We start from the raw sequence: 13198 nt of genomic DNA, 5'->3' as shown, positions 1-13198 counted from the left end.
TGTTTATATATTATACTTAAATACCTATACCTAACCTTAATATTATGCTCTGCAATTTTTATGTATTTGATCTAAAATAAAGGAAGAAATATCTTACCTAATATCAGTTGTATATACCTACAGTTTTGAGTAAAATTGAAATTTTTAATATGTTCAAGAATAATTATCCCGTTTTATTAGACTCGATTCTCAAATCAAAATATATGTATATATTAATATTAATATAATATATATATATAAAAGTACTATAGAAGAAAAATATTATCATAAAAACATTATTATCATTATAATAATGTAAGTGCTACTATCAATAACAATATATTATATTAATATCGGTAAATAATGTTATTAAAATGTTATTATACTATTTAAAAAATATAAAAACAATAATATTTTAATGTAAATAGGTAGCTGGCCAAATAATGTGACTATTAATATTTCAAAAACATTATTTATACATTTTTAAACTGCAAAATTAATATATTGTTTTTGTAGATCATTACTAAAATAATGTTAAAACAGATGTAGGTATATAATATTTTTATCTATCTAGGTTATTTAACTTGAATCTTTTATACATTTTTAACTACAAAATAATTTGAAAATTTTCATGATTTTGACAATTAATACCAACATGAGAAAAACTATTGACGTTTTTGAAAATATTTCTTTTATATAATTCAATAATTGAATTATTTTTTTTTCATCGTAGATTAATTATTATTTTTTTGTACAATAACATACATTTTTAATTTCATATTCCGAAACAGAATATCATTTTGAGTTGGTACCTATATCCGTTGTGTTTACATCATATTTCGGACGAATAGTTTGTGAGTTATATCATATATGATATATTTAATGCATTTTTATGTTCAAAGAGTAGACTTTCATAGGGGTTCTCAGCATATGGAATATACCGATCACTGGTACCAATCCAAAAACAACCCCCACCACGGCGATCCCTGGTACAACAGATGATCGTTACCGCACAGGTAGCGCGTGTGGTCAACGGTCATTCATTTCGACAATCGGCATTTACTCTTCATTTGCAATATTACTTCGCGTCAACAACACCGGGCGATCCACACAGAAGTCAACCGTTAATCTGTAGCCGTAATTCTGTACCACCGTGACTTGTGAGTATATAGGTTTATCGATAGATTTGCACATCGTAAATTATATATTTTATATATAATATTATTATTGTTAGTGTTTTTTTTTTATTATAATTATCGATTCACGTATGCCGCTTATCAGAGCCTTAACATATAAAGCAGCATGAATACCACCTAGTGAAAAATTTGTGCCGCCTAGCAATGCGGCCATGGCCCAAGTCCCGGGGCACGTAATTATTATTATTTCCGTGTATAGTTTTATTGTAGGTATATTTTCTTTTACATTAAGATTTTCACACACACCCACTTCTCACATATTTTATGATTTTTTTGTCTCATACACTTATATTTAAAACAAGAAAATATTTTGCATACACGTGGCCTGTCGTTCATTTTTATTTTGCCCACTACTGTTAATTAAAATTAAATATTAATTAAATACTCATGTATCAATTCACATTAACCTATTGGCTACTGTCACACAACAGTACCTTTTGGTCACATCGTAATAAAAATTAACTTTTTTGGTTATTTTTTATTATAGTACTCGTCAAATAATATTCTTAATACTTTTAAGTTAGAGCTTTAGTATATTAGGCACTGAAAATATTGAATCAGCATCGATTTTTCAGTTTTTCTGCGAATATCCGCATCACATATAATGTTAAACACGTGGTTTATTTATTTAAGTAAATAAAATAAAATATAAAATGTTACTTCTAAAGGTGGTTTACGATTTCTCTGCAGCGGCTATCGTCGACATCCGGTCAGACGTCATGCTGTTCCATTATTTGACGGTGTAAGGGAACACATTCCTTTACGCACAATTTTTACTTCAACAATACTACACTATTTAAATCTCACAAGAAATATTTATTGCAACATCACAAAATGTGTTCTGCTGAACGCAAATTTGCTATGATGCATGTTATTAATAAGACAGAGACAACACATGTTATTGTAGCCTCATCTTTAGTTGAAAAATATAATACGCCGCCCATGCACAGACGTTACACATAATTTCTAAAATTTTTATACAAGTAGTGTATATGAGAGTGTTTTTTGTACGAACGAAAATCGTATACTATAATATATTTATTTCTATTTTATAGGTTATAGCTGTTATTAGGCAGACTTTTAAAAATATTTAACATACAAACAAATCTCTCGAAAAATCATAATCTCGTAAATTGTTTTTTTAAAATTATTTTTATTTAATTCTATGGTAGTAAATTATAATAACTGCAGACACAAATACAATTCAAAAAACAACTACTTTTGAAAAGAAGCTCTAATATTTAAATATTTAATAGTCACTTTTCATTATTTTCATTTTTTTTATTGTATACTTAATATTGTAATTTGATTTGTTCATAAAAAATTAATCCAAAATTATATCACTGCCACGAGTACAGCAATCAACAGTAATGGAATCATCGTGGTACATATATTGTTAGTGTTAAAGCGACTGTGTTAGAACAATGATAACCAGGTATTAGGCAGTGTTTATCGTAATCGAATTACTCTAATAATCTAACTGCCCCGCTCATCTGCTACTATACATTGGTCATAAAGATATTTATAACAATGAATATAAAACCCTATTGCCAATCGTACAAAATAAATACATTTATAAACTATAGCTAATCGCTGGTAGACGCTTCGTATTTTTCGTAACATGATTTTTAATGTTTTATTTCCGAATAAATTTAAGGATCAACGTGTTAAAATATATCTCCAGTTATATTCGAACACCAAAATTAAATGGTTAACTGTTATAATTAAGTTTATATCAAATAATCAAATAATAACAATTCATAAATAACTATTTGTAAATATATAATATTAACTGTCTATATAAGTAGGTGCATATAATTATAATTAAAAGTTATAAATAGACTTTAAAATAAAATATAATTTAATACAAAACAAATATACTCATAGAATAAGATTTTAAGAGCTGTAAGTATTTAAAGTCAGAGCCGTATAGTGGGTGGGCGGATAGAGGTCATGCGCCCGGGCGCATGGTTTAAACTGTTTAAAGGGGCGCCGAAAATATTTTTATAATATATAAAATATATGATAAATAAAATAGGAGGCGAATATTTTTAATTTTGCACTGCGCGCCAAATCTTAACGGCACTGCTCTGTTTAAAAAAACACATTGTGGAAAAATATCAAACCTATCGGGTTAAATTATATATGTATTATACAATAATAATATGATAACATATCTTACATATTTTAATTTAGCCCTCAGATCATATCGTAGCAATAGTATTATAACTCTATCCCTATGGATCATGTAAAAGTGGATTCATAACATAAAATATCAAACAAATTTACATAATCGTTAATTCATCTCACTATAGAGTACATACTACATTATATTATCGTCGTTTGTTACAGAACAATGAGTGGAGTGCAAATGATTCCCATGGAAGCGATTGTAAAGGCTGCATCTAAGGTGGCTTTCTTGCCTATTTTATTCGCGACTATTAATTATTTCCAAAACGATGTAAAGTATACGGGTTCGGGGATCATAGATCAACCTGGACCTTCACTACTTCGCAAATACGATTTTATAGTAGTCGGCGCTGGATCGGCAGGTGAATATAATATATATATTTAACTTCAAATATGTATTATAATAGTTTTATAGTGATATCGTGTAGATAATTTCTTCAAAATTAAAAATATTTAATATGTCATAATAAAAAAAAACAATAATTACTTAGGTGCGGTGCTGGCGAATAGGTTGACCGAAATAACAAGCTGGAATGTATTACTAATTGAAGCCGGAGGAGATGAAACGGTACAGTCAGACATACCTTTGTTGTCCGCTAATTTGCAACTATCTGACTTGGATTGGCAATATAAAACCGAATATCAGAATACATCATGTTTGGGTGATTAATACTATAAATAATATATATATTCTTATATATACCTACTTTGGTTTTAAATTCATAATATGGTATTATTTAAATGTTGTATAATTGTTATAGTCTATTGATAAATAGTGATCTAAAAGTTTCATTAAGTTTTTTATAATATTTCGAAAACTATAAAAGAGTTACATTTTTTAGTTTCTCATTACATGCGACTATGCGAGTATTCTAAAATATGAAATGTGATATTATTAACTGCACTAACCGAAAATTTAGGTTTAACTTTTATAAAATATACAAGGGTATTTTATTTTATGGTTGTAAAAAGGGGGGATAGTAGCTAACATATATCTGCAATATTGTAGGTGTTTTTTTTCGTCAATGAAGAATAAGATATTGTATTAAACTATTAAATTTGAATTTATTTAATATTTTTCGCATTCGATAAACGATTTTAGCGAAGCCTATTTATCAGCATTTTTAAGTAAAATATATGATATATTTTTACTGAAAACATTGTATTTGAAAATAAAATTGTATGTATAAGTGTAATATAACATTAATTAAAAATTATAAATGCCCTCGAAACAACAAAATAACTACAATAATTTTTCTTTATTTAAATATCCTTGATTTTATCTAAAGTTAAACTTAAAATGTAAAAAATAACCTGTGTTTATTTTTAAAGATTATTTGTTTATAGTAGAAATACTGAAAATCTTAATAACTAAATTTCCAATCTTCAGCTTTTAAAATTATCTATTTTATTTTATTTTATTCTGTATATTTTAAACTATAAAATTACTTATAAATAGGCTTGAAGGTTGTTGCATTTCGCATTTTTTTTTTTGGAACTTTTTAGACGATGCTCTCCTGACCACAAATGTGTTTCATTAGCATGTGAATCTGAACAACTAATTTTTAATTTGCATTTTTAGGTATTTATTACTTTTTAAGTCATTTTTTGACATTTTTAGGTCATTTTTCCACATTATTAGTCATTTTTACTGATTCTACATTTGTTCAGTTGTTATCATTATGCCGATAACTTACTTAAAACTATGAAATCACAATAGACTAAAATTAGTACCTATCCAATTTTATTTCACCGATTACAGTCGTTATTATCGTGTTGTAGTGAATATTAATATAATATTATTATGCCTAAATTTTATTATGTTTATTGTAATATTGTATTTAATTTTAAAACAAGTATTTGTAATTTTTTTGATCAATTTTTAATGTTTTAAGGTCATCAACTTGCGAGTTTTACAGTTATAAATTTTCGTGATATTTGAGCTTCAGAGTGTTTCAAAATAAAAATCAGCATCTATAAAAAACACAATTATATAAATTGGCTAAACAAACAAATATATATATTATAATATAAAGTTTATATATTTAATGATGATTTAGTATTTACTAAATATTATTAGCAGTCTACTATTTTTTGATTACAGACTTCATCATAATATTTTGTATTGTTTATATTTAAGCTTTTTGTCTAATTAAGAAAAAATTGAAATTTCAAATATTTAAAAATTAATTTTATTATGTAAAGAAAGTACTAAAAATTGTTTACTTTTGACTGTCTTAAGTACCAAATAGATCCAATTTGCTACCAGAAATCTCCCTCAAAGTTTGTAATTGAAACATTTTTATTGAATATTCTTACTAAATTTTTTAAACATCATTCATTGCTCGTTATATTATGTTAAAAATTATTACAAACATTATATAGCATATAATTATTTTTGTCATATTAAATACAGATATTCTTATATTTATTTACATATATATTTCAGCTATGGAAAATCAACGCTGCAATTGGCCACGGGGAAAAGTGTTAGGTGGGTCTAGCGTGTTAAACAATATGCTGTATTCGCGTGGAAACAAAATTGATTATGATAACTGGTTTTTGCAAGGAAATTCGGGTTGGGAGTACTACGATGTGCTCCATTACTTTAAAAAATCAGAAGACAACCAAAAGCTGTCTCTATCTCAAACACCGTACCATTCGATTGGCGGCTATCTGACGGTATCCGAAGCGCCGTACAAAACGCCGTTGGCTGACGCGTTCATCGCGGCTGGCCGTGAAATGGGCTATCCTGTACGTGATATAAATGGTGAACATCAAATTGGTTTTACGATACCACAAGGTACCATGAGAAAGGGCACCAGATGCAGTACGGCAAAAGCTTTTTTGACACCAGCCAGACTACGGAGGAATCTACACGTGTCCATCAACAGTCATGTCACACGCTTGATAATTGACCCTCACACAAAAGTCACCACCGGCGTCGAAATGATGAAAAATAAAAAACTGTATACCATTCAAGCCAATAAAGAGGTGCTGCTGTCCGCGGGTTCCATTAATTCTCCTCAGCTACTTATGCTCTCGGGCATAGGCCCGTTACAACATCTGACAGAAATGGGTATACCAATTATAGCCGATTTAAATGTGGGCAAAAATCTTCAAGACCACATTGGACTCGGTGGCCTCACGTTTTTGTTAAACAAAGAGGTAAATTGTATAAATTAATAATATTAAAAATTTATTTTATTTTTATCAAATTAAAATATAGTAATAAAGACACGCTGCAGAGAATTAGAATATAACCACATGCATTTTCGTTGTTTTATAGGTATCACTAACGCAGCGGAAAGCGGAAAATTTTGATGCAATAATGGACTACGCATCGATGGGCAAAGGTCCTTTGACGGTTATGGGCGGTATTGAGGGATTGGCGTTTATAAATACCAAATATAATAATCTATCGGCCAAACAACCAGACATAGGGTTACAGTTCATGTCTGTTTCCGCCAATACTGATATTGGTGTACAGTTGTGGAAAGCTCACGGGTTAAATGAAGATATCTATAATTATGTTTACAGACCAATTCACAACGAGGAAGCTTGGTCTGCTATACCTGTAAGTAAAATGCCTTTAAAGATATGTGGAAAATGAAAATACTATATTATATTTGTATACAGATGTTGTTGAGACCCAAGAGCCGAGGTGAAATACTGTTGCGGACCACCAACCCATTCGAGCATCCCAGGATTTTACCCAACTACCTGACGGTCCGAGAGGATATAAACACGTTGGTGAATGGCATTAAGTTTGTGGTAGAAATGGCCAAATCTACGTCGTTGAGTCAGTACGGGAGCCTTCTGCACGACATACCGTTCCCCGGTTGTGCTGCATTGCCGTTCCTCACGACCGCCTACTGGGAATGCATGGTCCGGCAATACACCGTGTCCATGAACAATCCGGTGGGGACTGCCAAGATGGGCCCCAAGTGGGACAAGACCGCTGTGGTGGACCCACAGCTCCAGGTGTACGGCATCGAAGGGCTTCGAGTAGTGGATGCGTCAATCATGCCCACGATAGTCACTGCTAACACTAACGCGCCAGTCATAATGATCGCCGAGAAAGCCGCGGACATGATCAAAGAGAAATGGCTAAAAATGAAACCGTGGCTTTAATATGATAATATGATCGCTACACGCTCGGATATCTACGCATTGTACATATTGTTTTTGTTTTTTAGAACTTAAAAGGTTATACTATTTTTATTTATTATTATTTTTTTTAAACTTTTTATTATACTATTATATTATATTTTTTTTACTTATTTTACTATAAGAGTTCTAAGTTAAAGAACTATAATAATTAATGACTAATATATCATAACTTTTATATTTGTGATCACAATTGATATTTATTACAAAATTAGCTATATATACTACCTGTTTTGCTCATGTTACGGGAAGGTACTCATGAAAACAAATAAAAACATTTTTCGGGTTACTTTATTTAGGTAATGCAAATCTCAATAAAATTTAATAATAATGCGAAACTCTAATACACGAGGCAGTGCACCGGAGCACGGCACTAACGCGACTGACTATAAAAGGTACTGTCCAAGAGGACCGGGCCGGTGTCCGTGCTATTAATTTGATAACAATTTACAATAGTACAATAGTGATATAATATTATTACATGTTACACCGTCCATTCCGCCCACCTTGGAAAATTAAGTTCCCATAATATATATGCCATGTATATAATCATACCCACGATAGTCACTGCTAACACTAACGCGCCAGTCATAATAATCGCCGAGAAAGCCGCGGACATGATCAAAGAGAAATGGCTAAAAATGAAACCGTGACGTGGCTTTAATATAATAATTATTATTATGATCCCTACACGCTCGTATATCACGTATTGTATATATTGTTGTTTTTTAGAACTTAAAAGGCCATACTAATTTTTTATTATTTATTATTTTTTATTTATTTTTATTTTTTATTATATTATCATACTATTTTTATTTTATATTTTTTACTTTCCGAATTCCAAGTTAAAGAACTAATGAGTAATGACTAATATATCAAAAGTATTTGTGATTACAATTGATATTAAAAAAAATATATTATATTTTTAATTTATTAAGAAATTAGCTCTATACACATTTGATTAATGTAAATTAAATCCTTGTTAAAAACAAGGACAATTAAGTGAATATTTTAACATTATTGAATATATTTTAAAAGTATTTACAATAATTATCGTTAGCTAACTACACGTCTACACGTCTCTCAAATATAGCACGTTTATTATTTGTAGAAGTATATCCTACTATTGTTCACCTTTTAGACACCATAACTAATAAAATAATATACCTTTGAGCTATCTTTCATGATGGAAAATAATGAGTCGAAAATGTTGATAATATGAAGTGCTATTTTTACTCCATTCTTTTGACACGTGAATTTATACAAACATTTTTTTTTAAAAGCTACTTAAGGTTACTTGTCTTTTTTTACAAAATAAATTGAAAATATATATTAAGATATTCATTTATTATAATATTAATAATATTTAATTATGTAATTTTTACAATGTGTAATTAAAATAAAATGACTACAAACAGTAACTTTAGACAATCAAGATAATATTAATTATTAAATTCTTTAATAATTAATAATTTATTTTGTTATTATATTTATTAAATAAAATAAAATTATTTTGTATACAATTATAAATTTTAAGAATTATTTGTAAATCATATTGATTTTAGCAAATACTTTATAAAATGTAAATTTTTCAGAATTAAAAAAACTTATTTCCATATGAAAAAGACAGCAACTAGCAAGGTTAAGCTTAAATACTTGTATAGGAAGGTTACACTCGTAAATAATTTATTTTTGCTGTTTACCATTGGCATTATAGTGTTAATCAAATCCATGATTTCAATTTTAATGAATTAAATAGTTGCCTTAGTTTTTCGTATTCGATTTCGTCGTATCATGAAACGCTTAAATTCGTCTTCATATCGTTGATCTATGTTCTTTTATATCTTTTTTGAAATAATTTACCTTTTTTGTGTTTTAAATTCCTACATACGTTTAAAAATTGCGCATTGTCAGGTGTCGATGTTGAGTGTACCGCTCAATAAGTTTCCCCTTACGGACCATTTTATCTACATTGCGACCATAGAGTACCTAATACATAGAGAGGTCGTTTCTTTGTATTATGGCCCGTTTACTATAGATTGATGCACACTTAGACTCCCTTTTGTAATGTTACCATATAGGACTATAGTGATAACCGATATCAGTTACGTATATTGTATATATAGTACATGTAAAAAGGGAGTCTAACTGCGTCTCAATGGCTCAATAGTTTTATTGAACGGCCTGTCTATACATATTACTCTATGAAGGTAATATTATTTCTTATCGACCAATACGGGTCCAATGCCAAATAGATACGTGCGTAACTGTTTTCCGCCAAAGGTTATATTCTTATATTTAGATTTCTGTCAAAAAAAAAAAAATTAATAAATTATTTACCATATTTTTCGAGAACCCCTTATATTAGTTATATAATCAAGCGTTATTTATTTTTTTTTTTATTCAAAAAATCTAACATAAATTCAACAAAGCCGAATGTTATTATTTCACGATATATTAGCTACAAACTACGAAAGCGTATTACGCGTCTTGATATTACGTATTCACTATCTCCTTCCTTGTCTACACCATAAGAATAATAAAAGAGAGTCATACTACTCATACTAAGTCAAACGCTGAGTTTTATAGGTGTATAGTTTGATCCTGCCCTATACCTTTTCTATAAAAAAAAGTCATCGAAGATCATATGGATATAATAAACCCATTGATAATGGTCAATGGACCGTGTTGTGCAAGAGTGTAATAATTTAATAAATATCGACATAATCAATACAAAATGTCGAGCATCCCTATATTAATCATATTATATATTTATCTATATTTGTACTTTACAAACTTTGATTTTTTAAAAACCCAATTGCTCAGTCGCCCATATTTCTATATTTACGAAAGACAATTCTTTAATGAAATATTTATTCTTGACTCCAAAAATGCTTTAGACTTCCACAATAGCGGATTTAATTATCGTTTGTCTGTATAATAAGTAGGGATAAGAAGTTATAGCAGGAAAAATTGACAAAATGTGCACAAAAAAAAAACGAAAATATGACAAAAAATCGAAAATATGCATAACATTTTTAATTATAAATACAAAATAAAAATAATATAATAGAATTTATAAACAACGTCAAAATTTCAGCATCTAATTTACGATTTCTTAGTTTAACGTCTGTTACCTATATACCTAACCGCATTTGGCCAGAGAACCTTTTTTATATGGCATCTAGGTGTGCGATATACAATATATACATACCAGTGTCTTGGTAAGTATTATTCTATTATTTTATATTTTGATTTAAGTATAATCATCGATAATATTAATTAAATATCCCTTATTATGCACGAAAAAACGTTTGATATGCTATTTTAAAAAAATTTAACAAAAATGAACTCACTAAGTTATGAAACGGATTTTTTTTTTTTTTTTTTTTTTTTTATTAGCTTCTAGAAATATACTATTATAGCTCAACAGTTACATGCAATTGTACAGTAATATAATATGACGATTACATAATATTGATAAAATTAAGAATACAATATTAATGAATATGATAATATTTAAACATACAATAAAATAGATGGCAAAATAATTGACATACCGAAATAAGCCAATTAAAATTTAAAAACAATAGGCAGAAAGATTAATTTGAGACATGATTAGATATATATATATATATACGTGTAATGGAAATAATAATTAAGTAATAGGATAACAAAAATATATGATGGAACTATGGAGTAAAACGTTTTTGTAGTACCTCAGTTAGGAGGGATATTAGTGGCCCGATAACAGAATTTAAATTGTTGATAAATTGAGATAGCACTGAGGTGACGATATCGACTGTAGGATTATTATTTGCGGCCGCTTCAGCGTAGGATCTTGCATTGGGCTTGGCCTGGGCGTCCGGGATCACGGTTGGAGGAGCCTTGGGAGACATTTTGGGTTTATTTTTATTTATTTTTTTGTAAACCGAACAGCCTTTATAGTTTGCGGTATGATCACCAGAACATAGAGCGCATTTGGCTGGAGAATCCTTAGATTTGTTGCATGATTCCGAGAGGTGTTCTTCCCCACATTTAACGCAACGTGGATTGTAGTGGCAGTACCGACGGGTATGTCCGTAAGTCTGACATACGTGACACTGTGGTGGACCTTTTCGTGGATGTGGTTTCTCTACAACTATTTTGGTGTTGAGAAGAAATTGAATTTTGTAAATATCCAGGTTATTTGTGTTCGACTTGATATCAACAAAAAATAAAGGCAGGGGAGTTTTGTCGGAAAAACGTTTGATGTTGTGAACGTTGGAGACGTGGTGTCCCAAATCAGAGAGACCAGCGATGATATCTTCATGTGAGGTGGTTGGGTGGAGATTACGAATAACAACACGTAACGGGCGAATAGCTTTGGGCTGATAAGTATGAAAGCTAGTATCAGTATCCATTAAATGCCCTAAGAGCAGATTGTAATGCTCGCGAAAATGCGTGCGGATAATTAGATGAGAGGGAGTAGATTTGCAGATGAAATCAGACGGTTTAAGAATAGACAGTAGACTAGAGGTGAAAGAGGAGATATCACTCACATCTTTTATATACACAGGCGGTAGATTTGAAATTTCGGAGCTATTGTGATTTTGTCCAATGTTGGAAGATGAGTTGTTGTCGGCGTCGTCGTCATTGGCAAGAGTTGAGTACCGATTTGGAGTGCAGAAAAATTTGAATTTGTTTTCCTCAGTCTTTGGAGACAGAGAAGAGGAAGAGAGGTTACGTTTATTAGTATTTTTGGAGCCATTATCTTTAGATTGAAACGACATAATTAGAGCGAGATATAGACTATAGGCAAAGCCGTATAAGTAAACTGTGAACAGATAACGGAGTGACGAGCATATTGCTATCGGAGTACGTGTGCACTTAACGGCATTCGAAACCGAACTGATGAAACGGATTTATAGCTATAAATAGAAGGCATAGACAAAAATATACAAGTCCTATAACCTCTCATCCCTAATAATAGTTTTGAATTAATTTATTATATTTATTGTAAGTTATTTTTTTCGATCCTTCTAACGAGTTATATTATGTATATTGTGTTTAGTGCTAACCCATTTCAGCAATTATACGAGCCTCAAATTTTAACCACTTGACTAGCATTTGGTTTTAGTTTTTACACATCGTCATTTTTTCAATTTAATATTCAATTGGGTGATTTGTCTTATATATTTAAAATACTAAAAATTACTCGGTGATTTGCTTACCTGTATAAACTTGTAATTGATAAGACAAGTGACATGTAATTTCTAATATATTTTGATAATTTTAAAATATTTCCGTAGAAAATTTGAGTAAATAACACCTTTTTGCGTACTGTAGCGTGCCTACTTTCTATCGTTTCATTCACGGGTTAGAAATTATATTTAAATCAATTGTATTTAAAATAGTTCTCTTATTTAATCTAACCCATGTATTCCAAGTGAATGGGAAAGCAAATGGCGTGAATGGGCAGTGTACTCAATGACCGGCGTACATCGGCTATTCGGTCCCCTAATATGTGGCATCCTCGTCTCTCTATACTCATAGGCATGATGGTCATAATTTTGCTCCTACCTTGCTGTTGTGTCCTTATGCAAGTTGTAGTTTTCGTAGGTACAATAGTGTGAACTATTATGTTTATAATATCGCATAATTGTATGTAATGTAAACTCAGT

The 13198-nt window shown here is 29.9% G+C and overlaps 1 protein-coding gene across 1 annotated transcript; it reads left to right on the top strand.

The window, feature by feature from the left end:
* The first annotated feature begins 3531 nt into the window (after nt 1-3531).
* On the top strand, nt 3532-7499 carry LOC132924995 (glucose dehydrogenase [FAD, quinone]-like). The gene is made up of 5 exons (XM_060989431.1): nt 3532-3727; nt 3857-4027; nt 5815-6533; nt 6655-6942; nt 7005-7499. Exons 1-5 carry the CDS (start codon nt 3532-3534, stop codon nt 7497-7499), a joined length of 1869 nt encoding a protein of 622 aa, XP_060845414.1.
* The last annotated feature ends 5699 nt before the right edge of the window (nt 7500-13198 follow it).

This window comes from Rhopalosiphum padi, chromosome 3 (genome assembly GCF_020882245.1).
Source record: "Rhopalosiphum padi isolate XX-2018 chromosome 3, ASM2088224v1, whole genome shotgun sequence".
NCBI lineage: Eukaryota > Metazoa > Arthropoda > Insecta > Hemiptera > Aphididae > Rhopalosiphum > Rhopalosiphum padi.
This window is presented reverse-complemented; position numbering and strand designations above follow the sequence as displayed.